The following is an 18,109-nucleotide window of genomic DNA, read 5'->3' on the forward strand; positions in this document are numbered from 1 at the left end:
CACTGATAAAACACTACTGGAAAACTATAGCAGCTTATTTGTGTCGGAGTATATAAATCTGGATCGGCATTTCCATTATAAACTTCCATTTGAGAGGTGTATGACTTAGATATTAAAAAAGACAGCTTAGGTTGCCAAATCAAGATTTTACCATGTTCAAATCCTGGGAAAGGGTGTTTACATTTGATATGTTATTGATGGAATATTGATGGAATAGGTACAATACTTAATGAAAATCTACAATCGAATATCAGAAAACATAATCAGTCAAATAATTGAATTAATTCTTAAACATAGAACAGAAAAGTGCTGTAAATATATTCCATTTTGTTGCTAGAAGCTAACCACTATACATGGCTGATGTAACAAAAGTGGAGAAAGACTACATTAAAAATCTAAACCTACAGACATTTGTCATGCTGTAGCATTCAGTTATATTTTCTAAACTCGTCTAAAGGAATTATAGAGGGGAAATCTTGACAGAATCACATAAGCCTCCAGGTAATTCATTATGGCATCACTGATTCTATAAGATGTACCCAGTGGTTCTGCATTTTGTCCGAGAATCTAACACCATTTTGCCACTTTGAGAAACATTCTAGCTAATGAAATGTTCTGTTGCACTGCCCCGAGCCATTATTTCTGAACATCTTGGTTTAAGGGATTGTGAGCTAAATTCTTCTCTCCATTGTGCTTGCATAAACCAGGAGTAACACTCTGTTTTCACTTGAGTTAGACATATCACCGGTGTAACTGAGCAGAATTTGGCCCAGACTTTAGATTTATAACAAGCATGAGAGAATTTAGGAATATTTAAGTACTCTAAATGACTGGATTACACCGAGCCAAAAGAAAATGCTGAATACAAAATACTGCACTTCAACCTTGCAATACAAATATTATATCAGATCCTACCAAACCTTGCTAATGCAGGCAGTCTCTCAGACGACAAGTAGACTCCTAGAAGCAAAGGTTCACAGGATCAGGCCCATAAATCTTACACACTGCCAATTCACCAAGGACTATAAATATATCCAAAATTACTAGTCACTTTAGGAAATCTTGGCAAGTTTTCCTCCTTTTGCATACATCACAGGGCTCATGTAGCTTGTGACATTTGCACACAAACACAAGTTTCTGCATATAACTGCAGTAAGCAGTAAATGCATCCAAAATCAAGGGTGAAATTGCACACAGCCCTGAGAATTTGATATTTTAAAAACTCAAGTCTTTAACCTCAGCAATTTCACTTATATCTCTTAGACTTTTTGTATGATTTTTCTTACCCATCTATTTTAAAGACGCTCCATGTAAGGACACATGTAGTATTGCTTATGTTGTTTAATGTACACCGTGATAAACGTAGCTCTGTACCTGGGCTACATTTAAGTTGTGCTCAGTACAGCTTGTGTTGAGGAGACAAATGTGGCATAGAGCCAATTCTACTTTCCCCAATCTTGGGACTGGCTCTCCGCTACACAGATACCTTAGGGTAAAACAGAGAAATCTTTGGGCTGCTTCTCTACTTTGTGTTGGCTGTCATTAGTCCCAAGGACTTCTTCAGTAGCTGGGAATTGTTGGGGCATGGAAATGCCCTAAACGTGCCCTTTTCACCCCAGTTTACCACCTCTCACTCCCAACTCCTGTACTGTGAAGGATGCTTGAGTGGCTCTGCACCGCCCTAAAATTCTCCTTCCAGAGGGTGGATCTCCTTCATGACTGCATTGCACCACTGCAGCTGGTGTTAAGAAAGGGAATATGACTGAGTTATCAATGCAGCAGTAACTAACCTTTAGAATTTTCTGACTTTTTAACATTGATATTTCTACTTTAATATTGCATTAATGCTTTGGATACAGTCAGTACACTCTGTCATTCACACAACTACAATGGGCTTCAGTAGAGCTATAATTTAATGTCATAAGAGACCACCATGTGTTTTAAGGATGCAGATGCCAAACGCAGGGACTAAAATTGGAGCAAATGGGCACAAATACTCAGGTTTGCATCCACAATTCATTCTATAAGTGCAAATTAATGTGTAGAAAGAAAGAAAGAAAGAAAGAAAAACTTTTTGAAAATGTATGATTTTAACGTTTATTATGTCTGTGGAAGTTTATAGGTGCACACCACAGATCCATTTTATTGCACCGTAGAGAAATGAGAAGTCATTTCTTATTCATTAATGTTAGCACTTAAGTCAGATTCTATTGGGGACATGTGGAAAGTAATGCATATACCCCTTGGGTCTTTATGTTTATTTTATACCCTTTCCATTTTAGATCATGAAATTTACCGGGGGAAAAAAAAAAGCTGGTGAGATAAAGAGACCTTTCCTAAAATTAGAAGTGACAGAAGGGCTAGCTAGGCCAGCTAAGCAGAGCATTTGTAAAGGCAACATAACTTGAAGCTTCTGTTGTAAAGAGCAGCAAGAAATAAAATCCACCAAGTTAATAGGTATAATACAACATTAACATGCCACCTCACAAGCAAACTGTTCAGTGACCTCTTCAGGAAATTTCTTTCTATATAAATCTTTAAATCATACATGGCAAAATTTCTGTGGTGGTGACAGTGGTTGTAGTAGAGATGTGACTAATGCATTTGTGTTTGTTTTTTCTTTGCTGTGGCCTCTTCCAGGATTTATAGTTTATCTCTACAGAACACATTTTGCCAACCTGTCTTCATGCTGGGAGACGATGCTATCATTTGATACAATCTGGGACTGAAACAGGATGAGCATTTCGTGGCTTTCTGTTCATACCCCCAGGTAAATGAAATTGTGAAGGGAAACAGTGCACGTGAACTGAGAGGAGACTAGGGCCTGATCCAAAGCCCACTGAAGTTGATGAGAGTCTTTCCATTGACCTCAATGCTTTGGGTGAAGCCTTTCAAAAAGAGTAGCAAAGAAATGTCATTTAAAAAGACTGAACTATGGCTGCTTTTTGGAAGGAACTGATCAAAGAGGACAGTGGGGCAGCAGAAAAAATGTTTACTATTTTGTTAAAAATGATCTAACCTAAAAGAATGGCTCTGGTAGCCATCAAAGCTTAACTGCACTCTGCTATGCTCATTTATGCTTAGGGAAAGAAATTCAAATTGAGGCCTCACAAAAATCTTCTCAGAAAACATCATCTGATCTGTATTATTATTACATTACCTACAGAGTGTGATTACTAGCACAACACTCAATTTTTTTACAGAACTTGCAAGAAGTCCAATAAAGTAAACTAAGTTTGCACGAGAGTGTTTCCTTTTTCCCCTTCTGATTTTCCTCTACTGACAAATGTTCATGGTATCTAACATGTCAAAAGTAGACAGCAAGAGAAGATGGATGCTGCAAAGCCCTCATAGCATACCAACAGCAAAGAGAGAAAAGTCTGCACAATAGTAACCAACCTGCAGTTCAATTCCAAAGCATCACCAGCCTCAATTGTGATCTTGAGAGAGGGAATATCAACTGTCATGGCAGTGTTATATTGTCAGCTACCATATTGTAGGCATAAAACTATCAAATGTTTGGATTAGGTATGTGATAGTAGGTTTGAATAAGTTTCCAACCCACCCAAAATTCCTAGGTTTAAGATCTCAGCATGGAGCTTTTTTTTCTTTGACTATGTCAGGAATTATTTTGCCTCCCTCCCAAGGTGTAGCTTTAAGATTGAAAGATACAGTAACTCCTCACTTAACATTGCAGTTATGTTCCTGAAAATGCGACTTTAAGCAAAATGATGTTAAGCAAATCCAATTTCCCCATAAGAATTAATGTAAATGAGGGGGTTAGGTTCCAGGGAAATTTTTTTCACAAGACAAAAGACTATATTATTTATATACACACACACAGTATAAGTTTTAAACAAACAATTTAATACTGGTACGCAGTGATGATGATTGTGAAGCTTGGTTGAGGTGGACGAGTCAGAGGGTGAGATATTTCCCTTACTGCTAAATGATGAACTAGCAATTGGCTGAGCCCTCAAGGATTAACTCTTCCACTCTACAAGGCAGCAGGAATGGAAGGAGATATGCACATTTCCCCTTTAAGTACACTGCCTTGTTAATTAGATCAGCTTGCTGAGAGGAAAGCTGCTGCAAGCTCCCTCTGTCCTGAACCCTGGTGTGTCCCCACTACTCTATGGAAGATGGGGTAAGTGGGGTGCAGGAGCAGGGGGACACTTTGACACTAGCCCCCCTTTTCCTTCCCTCCCCCCTACACATCAAGCAAGAGTCTCGGGGGGCAGCTCCAAGGCAGAGGGCAGGAACAGCACATGACAATGGGGGGAGGGACAGCTGCCTTTGCTAGCCTGCTGGGTAGCTGCTGCACAGAGAACTTAGGGGAGCAGGGAGTTGATAGGGGGAGCTGATGGGGGGCTGCTGGTCCACCCTGGTTCCAAGCCCCCACCAGCTAGCTGAACTGGGCTGCTCTTCTTGCAAGCAGTAGACAAAGCAGGTGGCTGCCAAACGACGTTAGAAGGGAGCATTGCACAACTTTAAACGAGCATGTTCCCTAATTGATCAGCAACGTAACAATGAAACAACATTAACCAGGATGACTTTAAGTGAGGAGTTACTGTACTGAAGTAATATTTCAAGAGCATTGGAACTAGTAGCGGGAGACATGTGATCCTAGGAGCACACAACTGGCCTGGAGTTAGCATCTTAGCCTTAGGACATAATCATAGAATACCAGTGCTAGAAGGGACCTCAGGAGGTCATCTAGTTCAACCCCCTGCTCAAAACAGGACCAGTCCCCAAACAGATTTTTGCCCCAGATCCCTAAATGGCCCCCTCAATGATTGAACTCACAATGCTGGGTTTAACAGGCCAATGCTCAAACTCCTGAGCTATCCCAGAAAAGAGAGGGGACAGGCCAAGGGCAGACAGAGGTGGTAGAGGATTGAAAGCGGGGACTTTTGACACAGACAGGCCTTGGAGCCCTTAAAGTAAGTAATGATCTAAAGACAGAAACATCCTGGAGCTTGTGCTTTCATTGATTCAATTTCAGAATTTTCTACAAAAACACAGAGCTCAATTTTCAGCTCAGATTCACAGGAAAGTTCTGCCATATAGTTTGTAAAATCAGCTGTTAAACACCTCCTGCATGTGTACAGTAGCTGATTGTGTTAGATACAGTATGTGATTATTTGTCTGCATGGATAACATGTATCAACGGAGACGACTGAAAAATCGAATTTCCATCCAGCAGGAAAATCTGATATTGCAATATGTGTTTTCATTCTGAAATGAAATATTTGGTTTCAGTTTCTCTACCTGGAATGAAACATTTTGGGTTGGGTGGCATTAATCTCTGTATCAGCCTGAGCTGCTGTAGTGCCCCCGGGAGCTGGAGTTCCAGATCCCTCATGCTTTCATCCCCTATGGAGCTAGAACACAGGTTGCTGCTACTACAGCACCAGACTTGCTTTTGAAACTCGAGTGAGGTCAGGAGTGTTCCCTGGAATACTGAACTGGCAGAATTGCAAAGCAATGCAGCTGAGTGATCTAAGAACAAAAGCAAAAATGCTTCCAGTTATGTATATTAGCAGTGGTTACTCTATGGAGCAGTACAGTATTATGGGCTCCACACCCTGCTTGATTAACAAAATAATATCCTTTTATATGCCATAACATATTAAAGAAAATCCCTTTGTTGTCCATTTCCAGGATATGCACTACCCATGTTGACTCAGAACTCCCTCAGAATAGCTATTCAGTTCTGGGTGCCCATTTGTCATTTCTCTCTGTATAACATCAGACTCATCAGCAGTTTTTTAGATTGAGGGAGGATCTCCTGCTCCTTGTTGGAACTTGTAAAATGGCAGCCTCCTAGAATGCTCTGTTTCAGCCACGCAGTTTAATTAACACTGTAACAGTGCCAACCCCTGGCTGTAGATGCTCCCTAGCCGCTGCTTCCTTCAGTTACTTGCACAGAAGTTTACTATCTTCTCTCAGTTTGCTCTCTACAGTATCTCTTCCATGCCATGTCCCACTGCATCCTCCCAGTCATTTCTTCTCTATAGATCATCCTCCTGGAAAGTTGCTCTCTCTCTCTCATTTCTACCATCAAATTTCCTGTTGGGTATTTCCTTGCACACCTGGAGGAAGCTACAGTGGAGGACCTAGACTCCAATACTGTCCTTGCCTTGTACCTGCATGTAACATCAGATAGGAGCAACATTCCTCCTCAAACAGAGTTAGCAAGCATCACCCAGGATCTCCAGAGCAAACATCACCTCGCTGCTGAGGGGATATGGCTCTTATAGAGAAAGAAATGGAAGATACCATGGGGGTGAGGAATGAAACAAGTGCGTTCCTGCTCCACCCCACTAGTCCTTTACTGGACCCATGATACCCATTCTCCATGGACCATGGGGACAGCAATGTGGGAAATGAGGAGGAATGGATCTGGAATGGTCCCACAGGTCTCTCCCCTTTTATGTCACATGTAATTGATATAGAGTTCTCCTGCATTCTGCTCAAGAAATGGATTGGGCATTTGTTCCGCAACTGTGCTTCATTACTTGCCTCTGATCAGTGGTGGGAGGTCTGAACAAGGAGTTAACCACTGATGATCATACCATAAATGATCATATATGATATGCAGATACAAAAAAAATGTTATTAGCTGGACAATCATACTAAATTCACTGGATTTGGATTTGTTTAGTACAGTTCTATTGTACTTTGTCATTTTATGAAAATAAGTTAGCATGTGTATAACGACATCACTAAACGTAACTTACGACAGTCAGTTTCATCTTCATTAAACTGGCAGTCAGGCACGCTGTCACATCTCAAGAGTGATGGGATACAACCTATATTAGCACACAGGAACTCGGTTTCCTTGCAAAGCCATGGAGAAGCCGTGGTAGAAATCTCAATAGGACAATTAATTTCATCAGTTCCATCCATACAATCCTCTACTCCATTACATTTTACAGCAAGGGGTACACACTGCTGTACATACACACAAGTGACCCGGTCACTGCTGCATGTTGGAGGTTGTGGTTTGGCTGTTCCTAGACAGGCGAAATAAGACCAAGAAAGGAATAATTATCATGTCAGTCTTGAAGTCACAATATAGCCTGACTTCTAGGGATTAGTGGGAAGGCAATTCATTTGGCAGAGTCAACTCTTCTAATATGATGACTAATTATTTATAAACACATTCCACCCTTAGTATAGAATTCACCATTGAAAAGTCTCTGTATCACCTCTTTGTTTATTTTGTTGCCACATTTTTCTTGTAGAGCCTAAATGCACCATTTATTTTGATTCTTTTGTTTGTACCTTGTTTGTGCAGGAGGCTTAATACAGAAGGGATGCTAAAAGTTACCTTTCACCCTGTCTTAGAAAAAGGTTTATTAATATTTTTGTCAGCCATCAAGTTATAGTGCTCCTTTTTCAGTAGACTTAATGGATTAAAACAATAACAAAGAAGGGTTATATAAGCCTCTAGATCAACGAGAACATTTCACACAGAAAGCTTTTATATATGCCAAGGTTTTCCCTTAAGACATCAACAAAATAGAAAGAGAAAAAAAATTGCAGGGTAGCTGCAAAGAAAACTATTTTGTTATATCAATGTATTGCTTTTATTCTGTAGCATAGCTTCATTAAATTAAATCAAAAGAAGGACCGTGTAATGGTTTTTCAGGATACAATTCACCAGCAGCATTATGTTGGTTAACCCTTGGAGCAAAAACTGGCATTTTGTTGGTTAACCCTTGGAGTAATCCAAACCTTTGACAATAGGGAGGCACACTGTATAGTTATGTTACCCGTTTTTCACCCCAGCAGTTAGTCAAAATTTGAGGTCTAATGGCTTGTTTTGGCTAGGACAAGAATTTGATTCGAGAGTCAGGAGTTTCTCTGATACAATCCTTTTTATTTATAAACAATGTACAAATTCTTGTTTCCCTGAACACAGCATGAATCAAACAGCAGGAGACAGTTTCTTTAGACAGTTCCAAGCCTCTTTTGAGCTAGCACTTAGCCCAAAAGCTCTCTCTTTAGGCTTTTCTCAGTGTCACATTACCAGTGCTTGTTCCAGCTGCATCCTTGCTTTTCTGCTGTTTTTCCTGCTTTTCTGATACAGACAGACAAACATACCTCCACCAAACAATACTCAGTAAAACACCACCACCCGTATGTGCCTTGCATATGCCTATGTTTTGGGTGGAGGTTGTTATTGTTTCAACCATCTGGTTCCAAAAAGGAGCTGAACTGTTTAATATGTTTATCAATAATGAAAAGTAGATCTTACACCATAGTTTCACTGCGGCTTAAGCCAACACATAACATTTATTTCTAGAGCTGAAAAATACTGGAAACTATTTTCTGTGAATAATACTCAAATTAATTTACTTCAGCATTGCTTGGGCTCTTTTTTTGTGTGCAAATATTAGTGCAATAGAATTTTACTGGCACAAATACTCACGGACACATGTGAGTATTTGTGCTGGAAGTGCTGGTGTACTCATCCATCATGGAATGGAAGTGCAGTACAACCTCAGAATTATGAACCTGAAAGTTAAAAACTGACCAGATAACCACACACCTCATTTGAAACCAGAAGTATGCAATCAGGCAGAAGCAGAGACAAAAAAGGAAAGAAAAAAAGAAAATACAGTACAGTACTGTGTTAAATGTAAACTACTAAAAATAAAGCGAAAGGAACCTTTTTCCTTCTGCATAGTAAAGTTTCAAAGCTGCATTAAGCCAATGGTAAGTTGTAAACATTTGAAAGAACAACCATAACATTTTGTTCAGAGTTACAAACATTTCAGAGTTATGAACAACCTCCATTCCCCAGGTGTTCAGAATTCTGAGGCGCTACTGTAATAACGTGCAACTTATCTGGCCGATCACAACTAATCAACATTGATTGAATAGATAATATAGTTAATTTCAATCAATTCTCAAAATTGACAAATTTGGAAAAATGTCACTATATTCTTTCAGGTTTGAAGAAATTGCAATCATCTTGCGAATACTCTGCAAAGAGAAAGACAGTTTATAGGCTAAATTCTGTGGATAAATAATTTGTTGCAAATTATGGTCCAGACTCTTTGTCATACTGAGTTTTTGTTCAGTGTAACAGAGAGGGAAGGAGCCAAGAAGGAAATTTTAATGGCTCCCTGATTCTCTAGTCTAGTCTGCTCCAGCCAGAATTTACAGAAACATGGAGGCTGTGCTAAACTCTGCCAAATGGTACTGTCTGTTGCACTCTAGTCATGCCCTATGTATGCTCCCACATATTCCATACACCAGGATTCTTGGAGGGGATGTCAAAAGGGCCTGATTATGCAGATTCTGTGTCCAGTATAACGATTCCCCCATCAGAAAGATGTGTCTGATTTCCAGAGCCCTTGCATTGTGAGAGTGCAAAAGGTATACATAAGATCAGGCTGGAGCATCTGGCCCTGCATGCTCAATTCTCTTTATATCTAGATGAATGTGCAGCATGCCAGTAAGTCCAATGATTTATATTACCACCAACAGCGTTAAAGACACTACATGTCAGACAAACAGTTTTCCCATTAAAGCCAATGGGAGTTTTGCCATTGACTTCAACAAGAGAAGAAGCAGGCCTAAATCTGGAAATTCACCTGTGGTGCTAGTTTGCTTTATTAAATCATGTGATGATGAGAATTAGCCAAGAGGAGCGTAATGTGGAGACACCATGCAATGTTTTTCTTTGCTCATAGTGGTAGACCTGGTAGACAGCAACTGCAGTGAAGAAATGATTCAGTCAGAGAGGCTAAGCGAAATCACATGCTATTGCTGCAGTGAGGCAGGGCACCTTGTATGGGAATATACAAATGAGGCTACATCATTTATATTCTCCTTTGTCTTCAATGCAGCAATCACTGCCGACTTGTGTATGACACATTACAGGATTGGGACCTATGACAGTAGAAAGTCTTTATTGATGTGTGATTGGCATCTAAAAGAAGTGCTCCACAATGGACAATAAGCACTTTCAAGATCTAACTGTTTTACCATTCAAATAAAACAGAATTTATAATATTTTTGTAATAATCCCATCTAGAGCCTTCCAGTAATATTATAGGGAGAAAGAGCTCCCACCTCTTGCCCTAACTCTATACTGTAGACGCTGACATTTGACTGTGAGAAATCTCTGATGATCATGTGGGTCCAGGACAGAAAATGGCCTGCATACTACAGGCATATTCCAGGCCCTCAATGTCTTGAGAAACATGGTGCTGTGATGCTGGATGTGCTATCCTTCATACTCTGGCCATAAGCCATACTTAAAAATAGTCCTCATCAATTGTTTTGACACAGTAAAAATAGTAAACTACTGGTTTATGTCAGAATGTCAGCATAATCCTCCTACACAAGATTAGAATGACTAATTAACTTTTTTAGAAAGTTTTCAAGATCTGTGCAATGTCACATGTACATTCCAATCACTGATGTTTCAAGCATCTCATTTTAAATAGTGTCTCTAGCCATGACTAAACGTCTTTGTTTTTATTCTGACAAATAACTAGTTTAAGAATTTCATTCTTCTCTTTACCACAATATCTTTGTTGCAAAGATAATGTTCATTATTTTTAGATGTTTTAATTTTAAAAGCAGTATTGGATCCATATATAATTATTAAATAGAAGAAATAAGGTACTCCAATTTTTATGTAATGTTTTAACATATGTTTTAAGTTGTTTTTTGCTTTACAAATCTATCAGTTTCAGTTTATGTATCTTCAAAAGACTCCTAAATAATAGATATATTTGTCTGATTGATTTTAGGAATTTATTTATATCACATAGTAATTAATTTAAGAGCTCAGAATAGATTATTTAATGGTCCCTTCTGACCTGTAATTTTGTTAAAATATTCATAGAGCTTAATATTGTTTAACCTTTTCAATTTTTTTTCCTTTTCATTCTGAATTTGGGCTAGATCATTGTTAATGAAACTACTCAATTTACGTAATGGTGGCAGAATTGGGCCCAGGCTGAGGATTTAGTCCAGAGAACACAGATTATGCCTTTTCTTATGCCAAAACAATGTTAGTGAAGACAACTGCTGAATATGGCTCATTCTCTACTAATGTGAACTTTTGTAACTGACATGGTTAAAGATCAGGTAATGTTACTGAGTCGGATCCAAGTTTCTAACCTCCCTCAGCTTCACACACAGAGGTATTTGAATTTGTGGTTCCATTTTAAACCCTATGTCTAGTTTTACATATACTTCTGGCTCATAAAATGCTGATACATTCAAACATATGGTCCTGATTCGGGAAAGGGCTTAAGAATATGTACAATCTCATCCTACCTCAGTAAAGCATTCACACACATGTATAAATACTTTGTTAAATTGTGGCTTAACACTTCTGCTGTCCTGACTCCCTCCCTGTAAATCCAAAGCAACACCTTTGATGTCAGTGGAATTTTCTAAATTTATGCCAGTGTAACTAAGATCAAAATATGTCTCATTGTCTTTAAAACTGTAAAACTTGCGCTGTGAGCCAGTAGGCAAACCTGACTTCAATACCACCATGCTGACTTGTTACCTCCCCTTTTATGTTAACTGTTCCACATTTTCCATAGCTATAAATACACTAGGCCAAATTCTGCTCCAAATGACAGCTGCTAAAACATCACTGAAGTCCATAGGGCTCCACAATATGTCCCCCAAAGGGTAATTTGGCCTCCACACAGAAAGTAGGTTATAAATGTTTCTATACAGAACAAATGAAATGTTTATGCTAAGAATATTGAGAATTTATCAAACATTAATTTGTACAAAATTAACAAAGGATTTAAACTCCTTGATTAGGACTGGGTAAGTCTGCTGTGTCTAGTAACTAATGTTAAATTGGTGTAAGCAGAGTCAGGATGAGTGCTACCCTGACATCTGGTGGTGAATTGTAGGGAGTGTGGAAAGAATTTCAAGAATTTCAAAGAGTGTGGAAAAAGATTTCGAGCATTTGCATTGGCACCCACCGCCACACTTAACATAAGCCCACAGCAGACTGGGATGGTTATTTTAACAGCTCTGGGATCCCCAATTTCTTTGTTATTGGGGCAGGAGGAAAAAAAAAGGTTTGTCACCTTGATTGTGTGAATGGGGTGCTGTGGGACTGCTTTGTGACAGAGCTGACTCAACCTCAGTTGGGTGGTACTTGCTAAACATGGGACCTGGGTTCCAAAACCCCATGAACTGAGAGAGGTTGGAGACTGGTGTGTGTACCTGATGGTATGGGCCCCTTTTGAGGGCCTGGAACACCATTTGCACATCCTCCTATCTTCAATGTTAAAGAGTAGAGCTAATTTTGATTCCATTAGAAGTCTATCTAGAGACTGCTGAGCTGAATTCATGTTGGGCCAATGGTGCACCAGCACTAGGGCTCCCCTACTAAGAGCTGAAATCACTGAGTGCTGTGTTAACCAGTGGGGGAGCCTGAAGACCTATCATTAAGCGGCTAGCAGAGTGGAGCAGTTTGCAGCATGTTGGAGCAGCCCATGGAACAGTGAGCGGAGTGAAGTGGTTTGCAGGGACAGCTGGAGGAGTGGCACAGCTAGCGTGGTGGAGCAGGTCGTGGTGAAGGCTGCAGCAGAACTCCATGGAGAGGCTGAGCAGTTGGCCCTGGTCCACGTAAGGTGCCCCTTAATGTCCTATGTGGACTCCCCCTCATTTCCACCCAGGCTGGAGGAGTAAAACTCTGCAGATAAAATCTTGAATTCTGGGGTAGTACTGACCAGAGACTTTTGGGTTGTTGGACTTTGGGGTAATTGGACTTAAGACCCTAAGGGGAAAAGGACATTGCCAAATGTACTTGGAGGTGGGTTCTTGTCTATGGTTTGTGTTATAATCCTGTTTGTGGTGTTTCTCCAGTGGGATGCCACATTGTTTCCTTCCTTTATTAAAAGGATTTTGCTACACTCAGACTCCATGCTTGCGAGAGGGGAAGTATTGCCTCCTAGAGGCGCCCAGGAGGGTGTAATATATAAGTGTCCCAGGTCATTGGGTCGGGGCTCGAGCCGGTTATGCATGGTGTTATTTAAAACAGAACCCCTGGATACTGAACTCGGCCCTTGTTGCTGCCAACTCAAAGGGACAGAAGGGTTACATTGGAATGAAATCCCATTCAGCATTGTCATTAATGCAACATTAATTCTTTGCTTTCAAAGCTACTCTCTCTTTCGGTATTTACACTTACATCGCTGTAGTATCTGCTTCTGACATATTTCATTTTTAATAGTAGGAATATTTAAATTGTTTTCTTAATATTGGGGAGAAAAACTAAACCATTAGGGATGCAGTGAGATTTTGAAATGCAGAACGCGCTAATATTGCTAAAAGCAAGCTAGTTGAACATCAGACTTTGAGAGCTTCCTTCATAATAAATATCCTGTTTTAGTGAGTTGCATAGTGGCCTCCTTCCTGTGACAGTTTTAGAAGTGACACATACCTATTACATACACATGAGCATTATATACATGTGTTATAGAGATGTGTGTGTTTGTACATGTAAATACGGACACACATATTGTATATATTATATACCCACACTGTATATAAGAAGGTGAGATATGCCTTTCCTCTTCCTCCAAATGTGGAAAAGCTGTTTCCACTCCAAGGCTGAATTCTTGTTTTTCCTGGGCCTCATGAAGGAGTAATTTTTGGTGGGAAATTCCACATTTGAGAGAGGAAGAGGAAATACTTGTGTGGCAGGTCAATTTTTAAATATTGTATTTGTTTGAAATTTAGAATAAATCTTGAGAGTAGTGGATGGATAGGGTGAGCTGGAGTCAGATGAGGTAGTCAAAGGAACATGATAAATTAATGTATCATGCAATTTATCACATGGATATCAACTCCATATATAAAGTATGTAATATTAAAAAGGAGACTTTGCAAAAGCTGAAAGAATAGCAGGAAAGCACAGCTATGATAACATCAAGTTAAATATAAATTTTTCATGTTTGTCAAAACCAGAGGTCTCGAGCATGGAAGTAAAACTGACCCATTGGCTTAGTACATCTGAAACTAGTTGATTTTGTAACTGCTTATTTCTGTTTTTGACATGTGGTGCATGCTAATGTTTTCCTAACAATGCCCGTATACAGTAAGTAATGCTAATCAGTTTCTTTCAGTAATGAATAGTGGTTTATTTTTGCCCTTAGATGAAGGGCCATGAAGTTTAACTCAGATACTTTCTTGAGCGAATAACTTTTATTGCAACAATTTGAAACCAAACATACAAGCTTTCAAGAGCCCATGTTCCTCCATTTATTTACGTGCTGATTAATTGTTGGAAAGGATACTTCCCCAGTCACTGAAGGATAGTGACTTGTACTTAGGGCAGTATTATTTGCTACAGCAATGTACTGTATTACATACAGTTCATCCACCCATCCAAAAAGGGGTGGGAGTTAAGGGGTGCAGGGGGCAATAATGCTATACAAAATAATGTATTCCAAACAATATATCATGAGAAAACTTAACTTCTTAAGTTCAGGCAGGATAGTCATTCAAAGTCAGGTCTGGGAGATATTGAGGAATGCACTTAGTATAAGGACATGGAGGGAAAAACAAGCCAACCAAAAACAATATTACAATATGTAAAGGGAATATTATCATCAATACTCTGTTTTAATGAGCACTGAGAGTACATTTGGAACCATACAGACAAGTCCTGCCCCAAAGAACATTGCACAGATCCTCAACTGGTATAAATTGTCGTAGCTCCATCGAAGACCATGAAGCTCTGACAATTTACATTTGTATACAATATAATACTACATAATTACATGGATCTGTGCCATATAATCTGTTTTGTTTTATACACTGGCATTCATACCTATAATACATACAATGAATATTCAAATTTAAAGGAAGGCTTTAAAATATATTTAGCAACTACTTTAGGTGAACATGGTACAATGAAATTCCAATTACAGCCGGAAATCCTCTGTGCACCACACAGCTGTGTTGGGCATTAGGCAGGGGTGTAGGCTGAGGAGCCACACTAGCCAGAGTATTGTAGCCCAGAACTAGTAAAAGAAACAGGAAACTAGCTATGGCCAGGAGAGGGAAGAGAAATTAAAAAGACTAGAGTTCAAAAAAATTACAAATCTTGCTTATACAATGATGCATTTGTAATGACTGTTAGCAGTTTTTCATACATAGACCCCATACCCATTAGATAAAATGCATACATTTATCTACATTGTTACTCTGGTGAGTAGCACACCAGTATATCTGACTACTTCAGCTGCAAAATATGTGGCATAGTGAATACAGCTCTGTTAGGGTTCCCTCCCCACTCTGAACTCTAGGGTACAGACATGAGGACCCACATGAAAGACCCCCTAAGCTTATTTTTACCAGCTTAGGTTAAAAAAACTCCCTAAGGGATAAATCCTTCCTTGCGCCTTGGATTAGTAACACTGCCACCACCACGTAATTTAAACAAACATTTAGGGAGGGCCACTGGGAGCCCTCCCCTCCCTTCCCCAAATATCCCCCCAAGCCAGCTAGGTTACCTGAGCTTCTTAATCCTTCACAGGTAAAAGGATTTTGTGCCTCTGGCCAGAAGGGATTTTATTGCACTGTGTACAGAAAGGTGGTTACCCTTCACTTTATAATTATGACAAGCTCATTATCTACTTTGAGAACAGAAAACTTTACAACTTGAAATTTGTCAATAAATCAAAGGGATCAAGCACACACTGAAAGTTAAGCTTATGCATAAGTATTGGTAGGATAGGAACTTATTCGTTATTTTCAATTATTCAGTTACTTCTTGTAAATATATGCTATAGCTATGTTTTTGTCTTTTTGTTATTCATGGCATGTGATTGGTCACAAAGTATTGCTTCTGTTTCCTGACTGGATGACCAATTTATAAAGAGACATAGTGGAAAAGATTATTTCATCTTCAATTCTCTCCTTCTTCAAGAACTTGGGAAGACTTTTGTTCTTGGACAGAGTACCCAAAAGGACTCCAGTGGATTGCAGATCAATTAATATTTTATCCTATTTGGATAGTGCTGCAGTTATTGGGCAAAATTTTGCATTCAATGATACTAGTGTAAAGCTGGAGTAAATGAAAACACAACTTGGCTCAGTGAATTAACATAACTCTATCAATGTGTATTTGTCTTGACTAGTTTATGAGATCATTGCTCACTGAAGACTAAATACAATGTTAAACTGACAGTTAAGTTACTGCCAGTAGATCTAAGACCCATGGGACTCTGAACTTTCTCACTGAAGGCCCATATTATTGACTAAAGCTTGCCCATTGCTTATGTACAGCATTGTAAACATTTGGCATACTTCTGCAATAAGCCGTTCAGGAACAACCAATTTGTGTTATTTTCTGTCATATGCCAGTCCTTTCTTTTCATTAGAAATTGAGAATTGGTAAAAAGCTGTGTGAAGGTTTGGTTTCCAACAGACTGAAACAGAGACTACAGGGACAATTTCAGAGAAGAATAAGAATGGCTATTACCACATGAATTATTCACTCACATTTTTCCTGACGCTGGTTCCTGAAAAAAGGCAACCAAAGTATTTTCTCGCTCAGCTGTATATTTAGATGAAGAATAAAAAAGGGAGATTTTGCAGATGGAAAATCATCACATGCAATGACCTGAGAAGAGAACACTGGAAGTTTTATGCAACTCTAGAGCCAAATATTTCAGTTGCTACTCAGACAAAATGCTCATTGAGGTGAATGTGAGGAGTTGCCTAATTAAGGACTTCAGGATATGATGTTCCCTCCCAAATCTATATAGTGCAGCTATGTCATTCTGGTTGGAAAATTAAATGCTTTCATTAATTCTACAGATTTTCCTGAACAAATTCAGTGGGGCAAAATATCATGAAAGTGTGTGTGTGTGTGTGTGTGTGTGTGTGTGTGTGTGTGTGTGTGTGTGTGTGTGTGTGTGTGTGTGTGTGTGTGTGTGTGTGTGTGTGTGTGTGTGAAATATAGGTTTTAGGATTGGTGCTCTGATAAACTCAACTAATGAATTAAGTTATTTCAATTATTTATTAAAAAAAAATCTGTGACCTTTGGTTTTCAGATCGGGATCTCTCTTTAATAGAGAACTCAGGATGGGTGTAGCATAAGCTTGAACAGAGATAGACAGAAAAGTGGTGGTCTTGGATCAGTGTGTTATTATATACTACTATGCATGTATGAAGTAGCACCCAGAAGTCCAATCAAGTTTGCAGGCTCACTGTGGGCAGATGTTGTACAAACACACTAAAATAGGTTGGCAAGGTTTGCCTGAGACACCACACTCTAGTAATTAGGTTTAGATCTTGTTGGTAAAAGGTTACATAGATTGCATTGAAGCACCAAGGTTGTTCAGAAGAGAAAGAATCTAAGATATCGTCTAAGTAGTCCCAAGGGAGGAACTCTAGAAGCAGCCACTTCTAGGGAGAAGAGTTGAGGTGAAAATTATCTTGTATAGGCAACCTGAATTCACTTTTGAAAATCTTAGCTATTGTTCTTGGCCAAGGAATAAAATATCATAGGAATGAAGCCCTCTTCGGAGTCTTCTTTTTCATTTTAATTCTGTAATAGTTTTTCCCAAATCCATTCATCCAGATAAACGGTTCTCTTCTTCTTAAAAGTGGTGAGGGGATTCTAGATCCATGACTTTTTCAGCTTGCGTAATATTTTACTTCAGACTTTCCTGTGCTCCTAAATTTTGCGGCCACATTCACTCTTAGCTTGGAAAGCAAACCTACAGTTATTGTACCAGTACCTTCAGAGGCATGAATGTTACTCTGATCTCAGGCCTGATACTGCAACCTGTGTGCATGTGGAACTCTCACTGAGGTAAACTGAAATTGTTTGGTGCCTTAGGAATACCAGGATCAAGGCCTGCCAGGCACATGGGTGACATCACTCCCAGTATGGTGTGGGGAAAGCTGCTTCTTTTTGCTAGCCAGCAGGCTAGTACAAAACATCAAGATTTAAACACACCTCTTAAACATTTCAGGTTCTAAGTTAGGAAGCATCAAACTGCTTTTCCATGTCACTGAAAATAAATCTAGCTACATTTTAGAAATCAGCAAACAAATATAGCTATTGACGACACTGACCATAGAC

The 18,109-nt window shown here is 39.2% G+C and overlaps 1 protein-coding gene across 1 annotated transcript in view; it reads right to left on the reverse strand.

Moving 5' to 3' along the window:
• MALRD1 (MAM and LDL receptor class A domain containing 1) overlaps window positions 1-18,109 on the reverse strand; it is a 438,556-nt gene that overhangs the window by 50,683 nt on the left and 369,764 nt on the right. Inside the window, 1 exon segment of the mRNA XM_030549280.1 lies at window positions 6,744-7,019. Coding sequence (XP_030405140.1) covers window positions 6,744-7,019 — 276 coding nt within the window.

This window comes from Gopherus evgoodei, chromosome 2 (assembly GCF_007399415.2).
Source record: "Gopherus evgoodei ecotype Sinaloan lineage chromosome 2, rGopEvg1_v1.p, whole genome shotgun sequence".
Lineage (NCBI taxonomy): Eukaryota > Metazoa > Chordata > Testudines > Testudinidae > Gopherus > Gopherus evgoodei.